The 14,110-nt window shown below is 41.2% G+C and overlaps 1 protein-coding gene across 1 annotated transcript in view; it reads left to right on the forward strand.

Moving 5' to 3' along the window:
- RASA3 (RAS p21 protein activator 3) overlaps positions 1-14,110 on the forward strand; it is a 615,753-nt gene that overhangs the window by 553,902 nt on the left and 47,741 nt on the right. The window contains exons 15-17 of the mRNA XM_030201492.1: positions 2,656-2,762; positions 6,484-6,561; positions 10,256-10,333. Coding sequence (XP_030057352.1) covers positions 2,656-2,762; positions 6,484-6,561; positions 10,256-10,333 — 263 coding nt within the window. The remainder of the gene's footprint in view (positions 1-2,655; positions 2,763-6,483; positions 6,562-10,255; positions 10,334-14,110) is intronic.

Raw genomic sequence — 14,110 nt, forward strand, 5'->3', positions numbered from 1 at the left:
TGACACATTATTTCTATATTCAGCAGCACTACATGCATAGCTCAAACCGCAGAATGAGATATCTAGGGAGTGCTATAAATGGCACCTAAAGTTAGCTGTTAATTCCACACCCAACTTTCAGTGCAAAAACACATTCTAATGGATGCAAGGTGCTGAAATGGGGCTGAAACGGCAGATTGGTGCAGGAATATACTTATGCACCCAGTTATATGATAGCACCTAAGAGTATCCGCATGCAACTGAAAAGTGGATGTTCCCAAGGGAGGAGCATGGGCAGGTCAGGGGTGTTCTGGAAAATTGTGTGCAATATTTTAGAATACTGCAGATTCACTCCCAACTTGCATGCCTGGATTTACACCTGATTTCAATTGCTGTAAGTTCTCGCACCCAAAGTCGGTGCCCAATGCTATTCTGTGAAGAGCACTCATCCCAGAGTGCACTTTATAGAATAGCACTGGATGCCATTTACTGAATCTGACCCTGTATGTATAAGATCCTGAATATTAGTGCTATTTGTACTCATAGAGGAGTAGCCTAATGGTTACAGCTGATGGCTGAAAACTAGGGAACCCAGGGCTCAAATCCTGCCACTCCTTGGACCTTGGGCAAGTTATTTAACCCTCCATTGCTTCAAGTACAAACTGAGGGGCCCTTTTACTAAACCGAGGTAAAAAGTGGCCTGCATTAGACGCATGCCAGGCCAGTTTTTACCGCATCTGCAATAAAAACTGGATTTTTAAAAATGTGATGGGGAAAAGGGCATGCAGTAAAACTGAAACCAGCGCGAGTCTAAAACCAGCCTGAGCCCTTAACGCCATCCATTGATCTAGCAGTAAGGGCTCATGCGCTACACCCATGGTGACCGGTCGGTACACGCCAACTGCCGATTACTGCCGGAAATGGCGCGCGTGGGAGGAAATAAATAATTTGTCTAGGCATTATGGGCATGTACCAAATCTGAAATTATTGCTAGGGGGCGCGCTGGCCTGGTGGTAGTCTCATTTGGGCGGCCGTTGCATGGGGACATGAAAATACCTACTGTACCTGCATGTAACTTTTTTTAACTACTTGAAAACGGCATGAGCCAAATCCATAAAACCCTCTGTAATTCATTTTGGCATAATGGATGGCCAGAGTTATAACTGATTTTCCTACATCTGAATCCAGCAAGTAATCTATAAGTATAGAGACAGAATACCAGTTCCTGTATATGTATTTATGTGGCTTCCCCAAAAATGCCCTTACCCTGTCCATTTTGCTCCTACATATAGCACTATACATTCGCCTTCCAATTCTCAAAAGTTGTGTGCCCAAATTTGCAACTAGCACACAAATTATAGAATAAGGTCACTTCTGCATGTAACTTAATTTAATAATAAGCTGATAATTGGTATTAGCAAGCAATAAGTAATTAGCCATAATTATCTCTAATTGCCACCAGTTAGCAGTTTTGCGTGTAACTACCCTTAGTCGGTATTCTATAAGTTGTACACAAATTCCAGAGCACACAAATTTGAGGGGGGCATGGACCTGGGAAGGGCATGAGTGAGTCAGGGGTATGTCAGGCAGTTATGCGCGTGGGTTATAGAATACTGGACCTAACTGCCTACAGGTAGGCATGATCATTTATTGAACCATTTTCTTCCACTTGCGCTAGTTTTCTGTGAAGAAAAGTAGGTATCTCCGTTTCTTTATAGATTAGACTTGAAATAGGCACTTGCCTCATATCCTAGAAGCCCTGTTTTAGAATTGCCCTCATAGTGGATTTATACATACAGCGCTATTCATATAAGGCCCATGGTTATGTAAAAAATAAAAAAACAGTTATATGTTTACCATGGTGCAAATACTTCCAAATGTAATCAGATTTTATTTTATTTCTAAATTATGAATAACTGATTCCACAAAGAGGCCTGAAAACATATTATGATGATTGATGAAGTTGTAGCAAAGCCACCTTTTGTACAAATATTTTACTTATAAAAGCTCTTGTAGAAAGGCCACTGGGTATTTTTGGGGAAGGGAGGTCTCTGTACAGTGTGTGATACTGATGTTTATTTATTTATTTAACACATTTATACCCCACATTTTCCCACTTAGTTGCAGGCTTAATGTGGCTTACACAGTACCGTGGAGGCAGGCTCCAGTTCGGTAAAAATACAAATACACAATATAGTAGTAAGCATATAAGTAACATAAGTATAAAGCAACGAAGAAATAAAGAGGGGGTTGTATTAAAAGTCCAATACAGTCCATAGTTTTGCAGTGTCGCAGGAAGTAGAAAGTTAATTTGGGTCACAGGGGTAGGCCTTCCTAAACAAGTTGGTTTTCAGCGACTTCCTGAAGTTAAGATGGTTATGGATAGATTTCACAGTTTTGGGCAGAGCGTTCCATAGTTGTGTACTTATGTAAGAAAAGCTGGATGCATAAGTTGATTTGTATCTAAGTCCGTTGCAGTCTGGGTAATGCAAATTTAAGAAAGTTTGGGATAGACTGGAACTGTTTCTGGGTGGTAGATTAATGAGGTTCAACATGTATCCAGGAACTTCACCGTAAATAATCCTGTGGACCAGAGTGCAAACCTTGAAGGCAATACATTCCTTGGTGGGAAGCCAATGTCCTTTAAATGACCTGTATTTTTTCCTCCTCTTGTAGATGACTCGGATGTTAGATATACTGCTGTAAGCAGTTTTATTTTCCTGAGGTTCTTTGCACCTGCCATCCTTTCACCTAACCTCTTTCAGCTTACTCCACACCATCCAGTAAGTACGGTCTATGAAAGAATGACTGTTTTCAGCAAAGATACATTTCACTTCCTAAGCAGTCCTAGTATAGTGAAGAGGTCTAGGTTATTACAGAACTTAAGTTTTAAAGTGCCACTAGGGAGGAATAGAACGCTGTAGATATTAGGAACACTCTGAAAATTCCATCTGTCTGGTTTTAAATGTTATTTACAGCATAAAGGAGACAATTCTTTAAGTGGGTGCCTCCTTTTTGGCAGCCTGATGTCACACAGTGACAGCCTATTCTGGAACAGCATCTGAGCAACCAGATTCCATTACAGAATACTGGCATAACCAAGCATCCATCATCGGTGTGCCTCTCATTTGTATGCCTGCTCTTACACCAGCTATAGACATGGCTGCCTAGATGCTGGTACCTGAAAGCGGCAAGGGACACGTAATTTACAGTATTTTGCAAGTTGCGTGTGTAACTGACAGCATCATCCGTGCCCCACCCATGTGAATAGCCCTCCCTTGCATTTATGCACTATGCCATTTAGGCACATGCTTACAGAATAGCGCTTAGACGTTTGATTCCATTTAATGTGCATAAGCATACACTTATCTGTGAAAGTGCTGGTATTCTGTACATTTACATGCACAAGTGGGCTCCCAGTTATAGAGTTGTCGTTACGTGCATAGCTTCAAGCATGATCTTAGTCTCGATAAATAAGAAGTTAACAAATTTTTAAAAAATCATAACTTTAGCAGATTCATTTCTTGGATGGTAAGATCCTGTTTACTGTGCAAAGAATGTCTCCTACCACATGTAGGTGCTCATACATACATCAGTCGTATGTCTGGTGTAAGTGAGTACCTAAATGTCAGCTCCATATGTACTGGGTTATACTACTAACATCTACTATAATAAAACTCACCCTCAACGTTCTGAGGACACTGACGTCAGTGAAGCCAAGCCCTGACTTCCTTCAAAAAGGTTTGAAGGTTCGTGGTGGTGAAGCCACCAAAATCGCTCCGGGCCCCGCCCTCGAGGGCGGAGCTATGGCAGAACAACGAAGGGGGGGAATCGCTCCGGGCCCCGCCCTCGCGTCAAACGTCATGACGTTGGGGGCGGAGCAATGGCAGAACAACGAAGGGGTTGGCCAGGGAGGGGGGGGGGTGTTGGCGATGAAAACCTTGCTAGCGCCCGTTTCATTTGCTCAGAAACGGGCCTCTTTTACTAGTAACATAATATTTCATTCTTATATTCTGCAAATATTTCATAGAAGTTTAATGCAGATTACAATCAAGACATCGAGCAATCAAACCAAGAAGTACAGTAGAGGATTTAAAATTTTCATATAGCCTAATTTTAATACTACACAATACAGTATAAAAATTGAATAATCTATCACAGAAAAAAAATAATCTAATTACTCAATACAAAATTTTGGAACAGTCTTCAGTTCTTTTCTAAATCTGGTATAATTTGAAATGGAACACTTATGGAAAGGTAATCACTTCCAGTGTGTTGCTGCCTGGTAAGATAATAAATACTTTCTTTTTTATCTTATTCCTTTAGGATCAGGAAAAACACAAAAGTAGAAGAGTCTTGGAGCAAATACAGAGAGTTGGATCTTGAGTAACTTATAATATCATACATATAAGAAGGCACCAAGCCATATCAAATCTTAAAAAGCATACAATAAAATTTAAACAGGATCTGGGCTTCTCGAATTAGAAAAGGTGATATTCTTTCAGATTTGGAAAGGGAAAAATCATATGGCAGTGTTCTGGATAGTTTGTAATCTTCTATTCATACATTTAGGACAGTCAAAAAAAAAATAATATTACAGTAAGACAGTGCTAAAGACTGAGTCAATCTCAGCCTGATGAAAAGATTTTTTTGACCAGATTATTTAACTGTGGTTCTAGAGAGAGTGTTTGATCTATAAGAACTTCAAGTATTCTAATTGTAGATGATAATTCATATTCTGTGTTCCCTATTTTAATGTTTTTTTTCTAGATCCTTTTCTTTTTTTTCCTACTAGTAGAAATTTAGGACCCCTTTTATTTAGCGGTGGTATTTACTGCACGTTAAACAGGAAGTACCGCCGGGCTACTGCAGTAGCCCAGCAGTACTTCCCACCCAGGAAAGAAAGACTTAACTTTTACCTGCTGCGGTAAAAGGGGGCATTGGCGCAACGCCAGCACAGGTCTCTATTTGCCGCAGCTTGGCAAAAGGGGCCCTTAGTTTTTTATTTATTTTTATTTATTTAGCTTTAAGTGATATTACTGCATTCAGTTCTCAGTAAAACATAAACATTGTTGCATCTTATTTAAAGATAAATAAAACTGAGATACAATTGGAATAATAACGTAAATTAAAATTAGAACCTATTTTAACTAATGCATAGCTCAGCGAATGAAGAAATGGTTTGAATAACACAGGGGACCTTGGGGTACCGCACAGGGCAAACTCCAACTATCTGAAAGGGTTTCTTTAAATTAAACTTTTATATGTTCTATTCAAAAAAGCCTTCAGCAAATGGGAAACATGATTCCAATATTGTCCAAATCTAATTGAGAAATACTATGATCCACAAGATTGAAAGCGGATGAAAAATCAAATAGTAATACCAGCACTTTTCCTTCTCTATTTACAGTGCTTCTAAGATGGTCTGAGAGTACCTGTTGCAGTCTCCGTACTGTAATTAGGGTGAAAGCCTGATTGAGAATTATGCAAAATATCAAATTTTGGAACTTAGGTACCTAAGAAAGCAAATAGAATGTTTTAGTCACTGCAGCTTAAAAAAAGATATTAGAAAAGGTACACAGAAGGATGACAAAAATGATAAAGGGGATGGGATGACTTCCCTATGAAGAAAGGGGAAAGCGAATGGGACTTGATTTACTGCCTTTCTGTGGTTTTTGCAACTACATTTAGATTGGTTTACATAGTATATATAGATACTTATTTGCATCTGGGGCAATGGAGGGTTAAGTGACTTACCCAGAGTCACAAGGAGCTGCAGTGAGAAATGCTAAAGCGGCTAGGGCTCTTAAGCTTGGAGAAGAGACGGCTGAGAGAAGATATGATAAAGATCTATAAAATACTGAGTGGTGTGGAATGAGTAGACATAAATCACTTGTTTACTCTTTCCAAAAATACTAGGACTAGGGGCATGCAGTGAAGCTAGAAAGTAGTAAATTTGGAACAAATCCGAGAAAATATTTATTCACTCAACACTTAATTAAACTCTGGAATTCATTGCCTGAGAATGTGGTAAAAGGAGTTAGCATAGCAGAGTTTATAAAAGGTATGGATAATTTCTTAACAGAAAAGTCCATAAGCCATTATTAAGATGGACTTGGGAAAATCCACTGCTTTTTTCTAGGATTAGCAGCATAAAATCTGTTTTACTGTTTTGGGATCTTGCTAGGTACTTGTGAACTGGATTGGCCACTGCTGGAAACGAGATATTGGACTTGATGGACCTTTGGCCTGTCCTAGTATGGCAAGGCTTATGCCTTACGTTCTTATGATGTATGTGTGAGCACCTAAGTATGGCAGGGACTCTCTTTGCACTGTGAACAGGATCTTACCTTTATAGAATAGGCTTCTACTGCATGCCTAGTTATAGAATTGCCCCCTAAATACTGCATTGCTTGTTTAATCACGTCACTCAAGTAAAATGTAGTCTCTTTTGAGACTGTGGTATCGATTTAACTTACCTATTTGTTTTCTCAATTTTATTAGGATCCACAGACCTCTAGGACTTTGACCCTTATTTCCAAGACCATACAAACACTGGGCAGTTTATCGAAATCCAAATCTGTATGTAGCTTTTCTTTAATTACTTTGCTATACTGGTTTTACAGAAAGCACAATGCCATCACATAAAATAATGTGCCAAGATATGGTTATAGTCTGTTGACTCTTAAGCAAGGGGTATTGCAGAGTGAAACTGACTTGGTTTGGCACAGATCCCAATTTTATCACTGTTATAGATTTCTGAGATATACTTTGTACTGAACCAGGAAGCTTGTAATCTATAACCTGTCATTTCAAACAGCCACAGTAACTGAGGACTGGAGAGTGGCCACTAGTTTTTAAAATGGGCTTCAGGGTTGAGCCAGGAAATTGTAGACTTGATAAGCCTGATGTAAGTTTTAAGCAAAAATGTAGACGCTGTTCTAAAAGAAAATTTTTTAAAATTGAGTCAGCATAGGAAAGGGGAATGGAGTTTGGATTTAGCTCACACCTTTTTAAGTTGTAGTTCAAGATGAGTTATATTCACATGCAGTAGGTATTCCAAAAGGGCTTACATCCTGGAATTCCATGACTCTCCTTTCAGCTGACATACACGCAACCATGCCTCCCCCCCCCCCCCCCCCCCCCCCCAAAAAAAAAAAAAATGCCAACTGTTCCTCTTGAAGAAGGCGTAACACTTCTGGAGTCAGACAGCTCATTGCTCTCAGCTGTAAAGGAAGGATCCTTGAGTCCAAGCTCTGTTAACTCATGCAGAAAGGACTGGTCCAATCCTCCCTCAACAAACACCAAGCAAGCAGGCTGTCATTCAGACCCACATGCTGTTCTTCTAGTCGGGTAACAAACTGGTTCATTGGGCCAATAAGAGGGCATGGCAGGAAGCTAGAAGGCCTTGCTCAACTGCCTTCCCTTAGCTTCCCCATCACAAAGGAACACTTTGAGACAAAGAAACAACAAATGTAATAGACCCATCACAGCAGTTCAGCATGCAGCTGCCATCTTGGGTTTGTGCATGATGTTATTTTTAAGTGGGATGCTTGAATTGTAAATTACTATGATATTTGTGAATGGTGGTATATAGTTATATAAGTACATAATTTACTAAACCCCCTGTTTACTAAGCTATGTGGCAATGCTGACATAGCCTATTCAAACTGAATGGGCTGTGATGGCATTACCGCACCGAAAGCCACTAGTGCGGCTTAGTAAATGAGGGTAAAATAGCACAAGATTAGGAGGAATTGCTGAGAGATCTTGTGAGATTGGGAGAGAACATGTAAATGGCGGAATGAATTTAATGTATAGTCATGTGACACCTTACCTGATCCAACTTGACTGGCTACCACTGATTGCTAAGATCTGAGTTTAAATTTAAAATTGTTTTAAAAATACTGTATGGTTTATGCCCAAGTTATCTTCAGGATCTTACGGTAATATATTTTCTTCAAAGAAGTCCTCATTTGGTTTATGAACTGAAATTAGACCTTCTAGACATATTTGTCAGTTGACATATACAGAACAATAGACATTGTTAGGAAAAGGGGCTAAACTGTGGAACTCTCTTCCAGCCTTTTGAAGAAACATCATGGAAAATGTATCATTTCACCAGCATTTTAAAACATGGCTTTTTACAAAATGAGTACGCATTGAGTTTATTGTTCAAGGGATAGAAAGTTGGGGTCTGATGTCATTGATTATGATATTTAAAATCATTTTAATTTATTAGCTTGGTGTGGGTGTATTTCATGAGTTGTAATCTGGGAGAATATTGTTATAGTTTATTGCTGTAATCCAAAATATCTCTCATAAAGCAAGAAGTGCCGTACTTAATAAATTAGGAATACCCTAGCTCATGGGGAACCAAGTGGACATACGCTCCTTGTGTTAGTTGGGTAAAAGGTTGCTGATAAATTACGGAAGAACTTGCTACCATGAAGTATGAAGCTCAAAGTAAAGAGGATATAGGGGGGTGGGTAGGTGGGGGGTAAATGTTAAAAAATTGATGAAAGATACAATGTAAGTTAATGTACAAGAAATGTCATTATGATTACAGAATTTCTGCTTTTAATAATCCTGTTTCGAAAGTCTGTTCATCAATAAAAATCGTTTACAAATAAATTGAAGTTAAATATAACATGAGGCATATCCCAATTACAGATATACAATGCTGGGTTCCATGTTAGGAGTCACCACCCAAGGAAAAGATCTTGGAGTCATTTTAGATAGTACATTTAAATTTTCAGCCCAATATGTTGTGATTGCCAAAAAAATGTAAGAGATTATTTGAAAAGGAATGGAGAGCAAAACAGAAAATATCATTTTGCCTCTGTCTAGGTCAGTTTACAATCACCTGTTAAATAGCGTGTGCAGTTGTAATAACCTCTTCTTAAAAAAAGATATAAGAGAACTACAAAAGGTTCAGAGAGGGGTGAAAAAAGATGATAAAGGGTTATAAAAATTTCTCCCTCATGAAGAGATGCTGAACAGGTTAGCATTCTTCAGCTTGGAAAAGAGATGACTGAGAAAGGGATATGATAGAAGTTTATAAAATCATGATTGAGGTGGGATAGTTATTGACCTTTTGAATAACACTGTGAAACTAACAACCAGCAGATTGAAAACAGATCGTAGAAAATCTTTATTTAATGCAGTACATACCGTATTTTTCGGACTATAAGACGCACTTTTTCCCCACAAATTTGGGAGGAAAATGGGGGGTGCGTCTTATAGTCCGAAGGTAGAGATTTCCCGCCCTCCCCCCGAGTTCGGGATCGCCCTCCCCCCGGCCCTGTCACCACTTCTCCCTACTCACGTCACGCGATCTTCCCTGGTGGTCTAGTGACGTCGGGGCAGGAAAGAGCCCCCTCTTTCCTGCCCAGCGTGCTGCTCTCCGTCCTCCTGTATGCAGCCTGACGGTCTCGGCGAGATTCAAAATGGCCGCCGAGACTTCAATTCTCGGCGGCCATTTTGAATCTCGCCGAGACCGTAAGGCTGCATACAGGAGGATGGAGAGCAGCGCGCTGGGCAGGAAAGAGGGGGCTCTTTACTGCCCCGACATCACTAGACCACCAGGGAAGATCGCGTGACGTGAGTAGGGAGAAGTGGTGACAGGGCCGGGGGGAGGGCGATCCCGAACTCGGACAAGACGCACCGGAGCACCTAGGTTTTAGAGGAGGGAAAAAGGAAAAAAAAAATTTCCTATTTCCCTCCTCTAAAACCTAGGTGCATCTTATGGTCCGGTGCGTCTTATAGTCCGAAAAATACGGTAATTAAACTATGGAATGTGTTGCTAACAGTCATGGTCAAGGTCATTAAAATAGCTGGGTTCACAAGAGGATTGAATAAGTTCCTGGAGGAACTAGCCACTGTTGAAGTCAGTATGCTGGGCTTCATGCACCATGGTGTGACTCAGCATGACTTATATTCTTACATTTTAAATTAATTAACCAGCTAAGAATACATTCAATTAAAGCATTGGAAACTATTAAATATATTTATGTAATTTTTATGTATAATTCCAAACCAGTTGTTTAATTGAAATGAGTTTATTACCAGAGCTTCTGTGGTCTTGGTAGAGGACATTCAGAAAAAACACAAAATGGTTCTTTTCTAGACATAATTCTTTGTGTTACATTGAATATGCTCAAAACAAAGAGAAAGGTTGTGTCCAATGGTCTCTGTTTTTACTCTGATTCTCTTTTTGAAAGTCTATTTGAGAACAAATGAATAATTTGGTCATAACCAGTTTACTGTTTTACAGGCCAGTTTTAAGGAGTCTTACATGGCAAGTTTTTATGAATACTTCAATGAACAGAAATATGCAGATGCAGTAAAAAATGTAAGTAATAGGAACCCTGTGGCACTAATCAAGCAGTTGTCATCCTATACTGGTGTGAGAGATGCATTTAGTTAGCAGAGTAGTTATTTCAGTGGTATTAATTCTTTTTTTTAATGGAGGAGAGATAGATGGAATGGTTGTTCCCCAGCCCTGGCAGTAAAATCAGTTAGCCCAATATTCATAAAAAGTTGAGGCCCTAAATGTAGGTACCTAGATTAAATACCTAAATAAGGGGCACTTTTACTATGCTGCTTACACTCTAACTTGTGCCTAACACAGCTTAAAATGGCATACTGCGGGACACGCTCAGGGTTCCTGCAGTAACTGTCAAATCTGCACGTGCTAACCGTGTGCTAAAAAACAGCACGAACAAGCCCACCAACATAAACACAGCTGACTACACCCTCCCCATCTCAGAAAGCCTGAAAATTCTTGGAGTTACAATTGGCCATAACCTCACGCTAGAGAACCAAGCAAAATCTACAACAAAGAAAATGTTCCACTCAATGTGGAAACTCAAACGTGTGAAACCTTTTTTCCCGAGGGAAGTATTCCGCAACCTGGTACTAAGCCATCTAGACTATTGCAATGGAATCTACGCGAGATGCAAAAAACAAATCATAAAGAAAGTCCAAACTGCTCAAAACACAGCAACCAGGCTCATATTTGGCAAAACGAGATTTGACAGCGCCAAACCCCTACGAGAAAAATTGCATTGGTTCCCAAAAGAACGTATTGCATTCAAAATCTGCACCCTGGTACACAAACTTATCTACTGAGAAGTGCCGGGATACATGACTGAACTCATAGACCTACCAACCAGAAACACTACAAGATCATCACGAACTTACCTAAATCTCCACTACCCAAGTTGCAAAGATCTAAAATATAAAACAACCTATCCATCCAGCTTCTCCTATATAAGCATGCAACTATGGAACGCATTACCAAGCGCCGTGAAAACAACTTATGACCACTTAAATTTCCGGAAAGCACTAAAAACTAACCTGTTCATAAAGGCATACCCTAATGATCCAACCTAAATGCCTGAACCCTGCAACACAACGAAACCAAAAACATACTCTTTACGATCCCCAAATTTTTTTGTCACACATGAACTTTACCCTACTACAACGTCACTCTGTATTTTGTTCATACCAGGGGCGTAGCCACGGGTGGGCCTGGGCCCACCCACTTTGGGCTCAGGCCCACCCAGCAATGGTGCACGACGCCAATAATAAAAGAATTGTCTCCCCAGCCCAAACCGCGACTTCTCCCTGCTTGCTGCGCTGCTCACTTCAGCTTAGAGGTTTTGCTCCCTCCCTCCATGCTCGTTCCCTTATCATCTTTGTAGCAGAGCTGCACGGTGCCGGGGGGGTGGCTGTCTTTATGCTGCTGTGCTTGCCGCCGGCCCCGCCGCTTCGAAAAAGATTATCAGGGAAGGTGAAGCCGGCCGAAAGAAGGAACAGGAAGCAGTCGCGGCAGCATGCTTATGGACCCGGTGCCTTGTAGCTTTGCTATAGCGTTAGACGGCGGCGCTGCCCAGCAGCCCAACTGAGATGGAAGGAAAGGGAAGGGAAAGAAGGCCTGCAGCATGCCGGTGGGAGAGAACAAAACCTGCATCGGGTGGCTGGGGGTGGGGGAAATGTGCAGCATGTTGACGGGTGACTGGGGGGAGGGAGAGAAAAATCTGCAGCATGCTGGGGCAGTAGGGAGGGAGGAATCAAAACCTGCAGCGGGTGGCTGGGGGGAGGAAGAGAAGAATCTGCAGAATGCCAGCGGTGGCTGGGGAGAGGGAAAAAAACCTGCAGCATGCTGGCAGGTGGCTTGGAGGGGTCGAGGAGAGAGGGGAAGGAAGGATGGAGAGATGCTGTGTGGTGGTGGTGGGGGGTAGAGAGAGATGTTAGACCAGGGGGCTCAAGGCAGGGAGCGAGGGAGATAGTGGACAGTGAGAGAGAGGGAGAAGAAAAGTTGGACATGTAGGTGGAGGAGAGGAGAAGAAAGGAGAGATGCATAAGCAGGGGAGGGGAGAAAGAGGGAAGATGGATCCAAGGAGAGAAGATGGACAATGGATGGTAGGGAAGGGAAAAATGCTGGATAATGGGGGAGGGGAGAGAGATGCGATAGGAAGATGTTGGTGGTGGGAGGTAGAAGGAATAGGGAGATAGGCTACGAGGGTATGGAGGGGTATAAAGAGGGAACAGATGCTGGGCTGGCAGGGTGGAGAGAGGGAGACACTGGGAATGATGGAAAGCATGTGAGAAAGGCCCAGGGACTGAAGATGGCAAGGAAATGAATGAGAGGATAGTGATTACAGGGGGTAGAAATATGGTAATGGTGCGTAGATTGAAAATGGAAGGGATTTGGAAGGCTGGGAAGGAGAGATGGGGAATGGGAGAGCTAGATGGAGATGGAAATGTGATAGATGTCTGAAAAGTAAAAAGAAGGAAACGATTTAGAGAATTAAATTTGAATGTACAGAGGCATAAAAGAAAAAGAAAGAAAGAGCTAAAATGGAAAGATCAATATTTCAGAGGCAGGTGTAGTGAGGAAATGAAACGAGAGGAGAGAAAAGACAAATGGACAGCCGCTTGAAGCAGAAGACAGACAGGAAAGTGGGAAAGAGAAATTGGAACCAGCATGAAGGAAAAATAAAATGTCCAGACAACAAAGGTAGAAAAGTCATTTTATTTTGAATGTTTTAAATGGAATATGTTAGCTTTGGGAAATGTGCATAGTGGATGTCTTTTTATTGTGTTAAGTAGAAAAGGAAATGCGCTTTTGTTTTGTTTTTTTCTTCAGTGTTGCTGTACATGCTAAGGTTTCCAAGTTCAATTTTGTCTACATATTTTTATTTCTAATTTGTGATCCCTTGCTCTGTAATTTGTAAGGGTCTGTCAGTGTGACTGTAATGGCAGATAAGGAGATTGGAGAGGAGGCGGAGAGGGAATTGGGGGAGGGGCTTTGTTTTCTGCCCTGGTCACCAGCATGGCAAACAGCAACCCTGACCCTTGCTGTAGCTAGTGGGGATCCTCAAGCCCTACTAGCTGGGGATCTCCTCTGAAGCTAGCCAGAGCTCCCTTCTACTGAGCTTGGTAGATGGGGGCATCCTCGAGCCAGTGACAACTAAGCATGTATGGGGTGCTGGCATCAGTGGTTCGAGGAGTTGCTGCTGCCTGCTGGGCTTGATGGAGGGGAGTTCTGGCAATCTTTAGTGGAGGTCTTCAGCTGACAGAGATTGGGGATCCTTATCAGCTAAAGTATTTATATTTTGAGTTGGGAAGTGCTGGGGGAGGGGAATAGAGAGAAAATTTTGTGCCCACCCACTTTGTGTTCAGGCCCACCCAAAATTGGCTGTCTGGCTACGCCACTGGTTCATACCCAAATTGGCGATCGCCTAATGGTATTATGTAAGCCACATTGAGCCTTGAAAAAGTTGGGAAAATGTGGGATACAAATGTGACAAATAAATAAAATTGGGCTCTTTGAAAATTTACTAGGGCTGAGTGGATACATTTTTACTCAAAATTTCACTAAACTCTGTGTGGGGAAAAGAAGTTAGGAGCTTACACTGATTTTCATCACTAGGCTCGTAAATATAGGCAAACAAACTGCAGGCCTAAATTTATGAGCATAACTTTTAAACCCCTAAATTAAGATGAATTTTAAGCTGAAAAGTTATTCTTCTAAGTTTGGCTGAAAATAGGGCACAAATTTAGGAGGCTATTTTAAGAACATAAATTTAGGAACTCTACATTCTCCGAGGACAAGCAGGCT

The sequence above is a fragment of the Microcaecilia unicolor genome, chromosome 4, assembly GCF_901765095.1.
Source record: "Microcaecilia unicolor chromosome 4, aMicUni1.1, whole genome shotgun sequence".
NCBI lineage: Eukaryota > Metazoa > Chordata > Amphibia > Gymnophiona > Siphonopidae > Microcaecilia > Microcaecilia unicolor.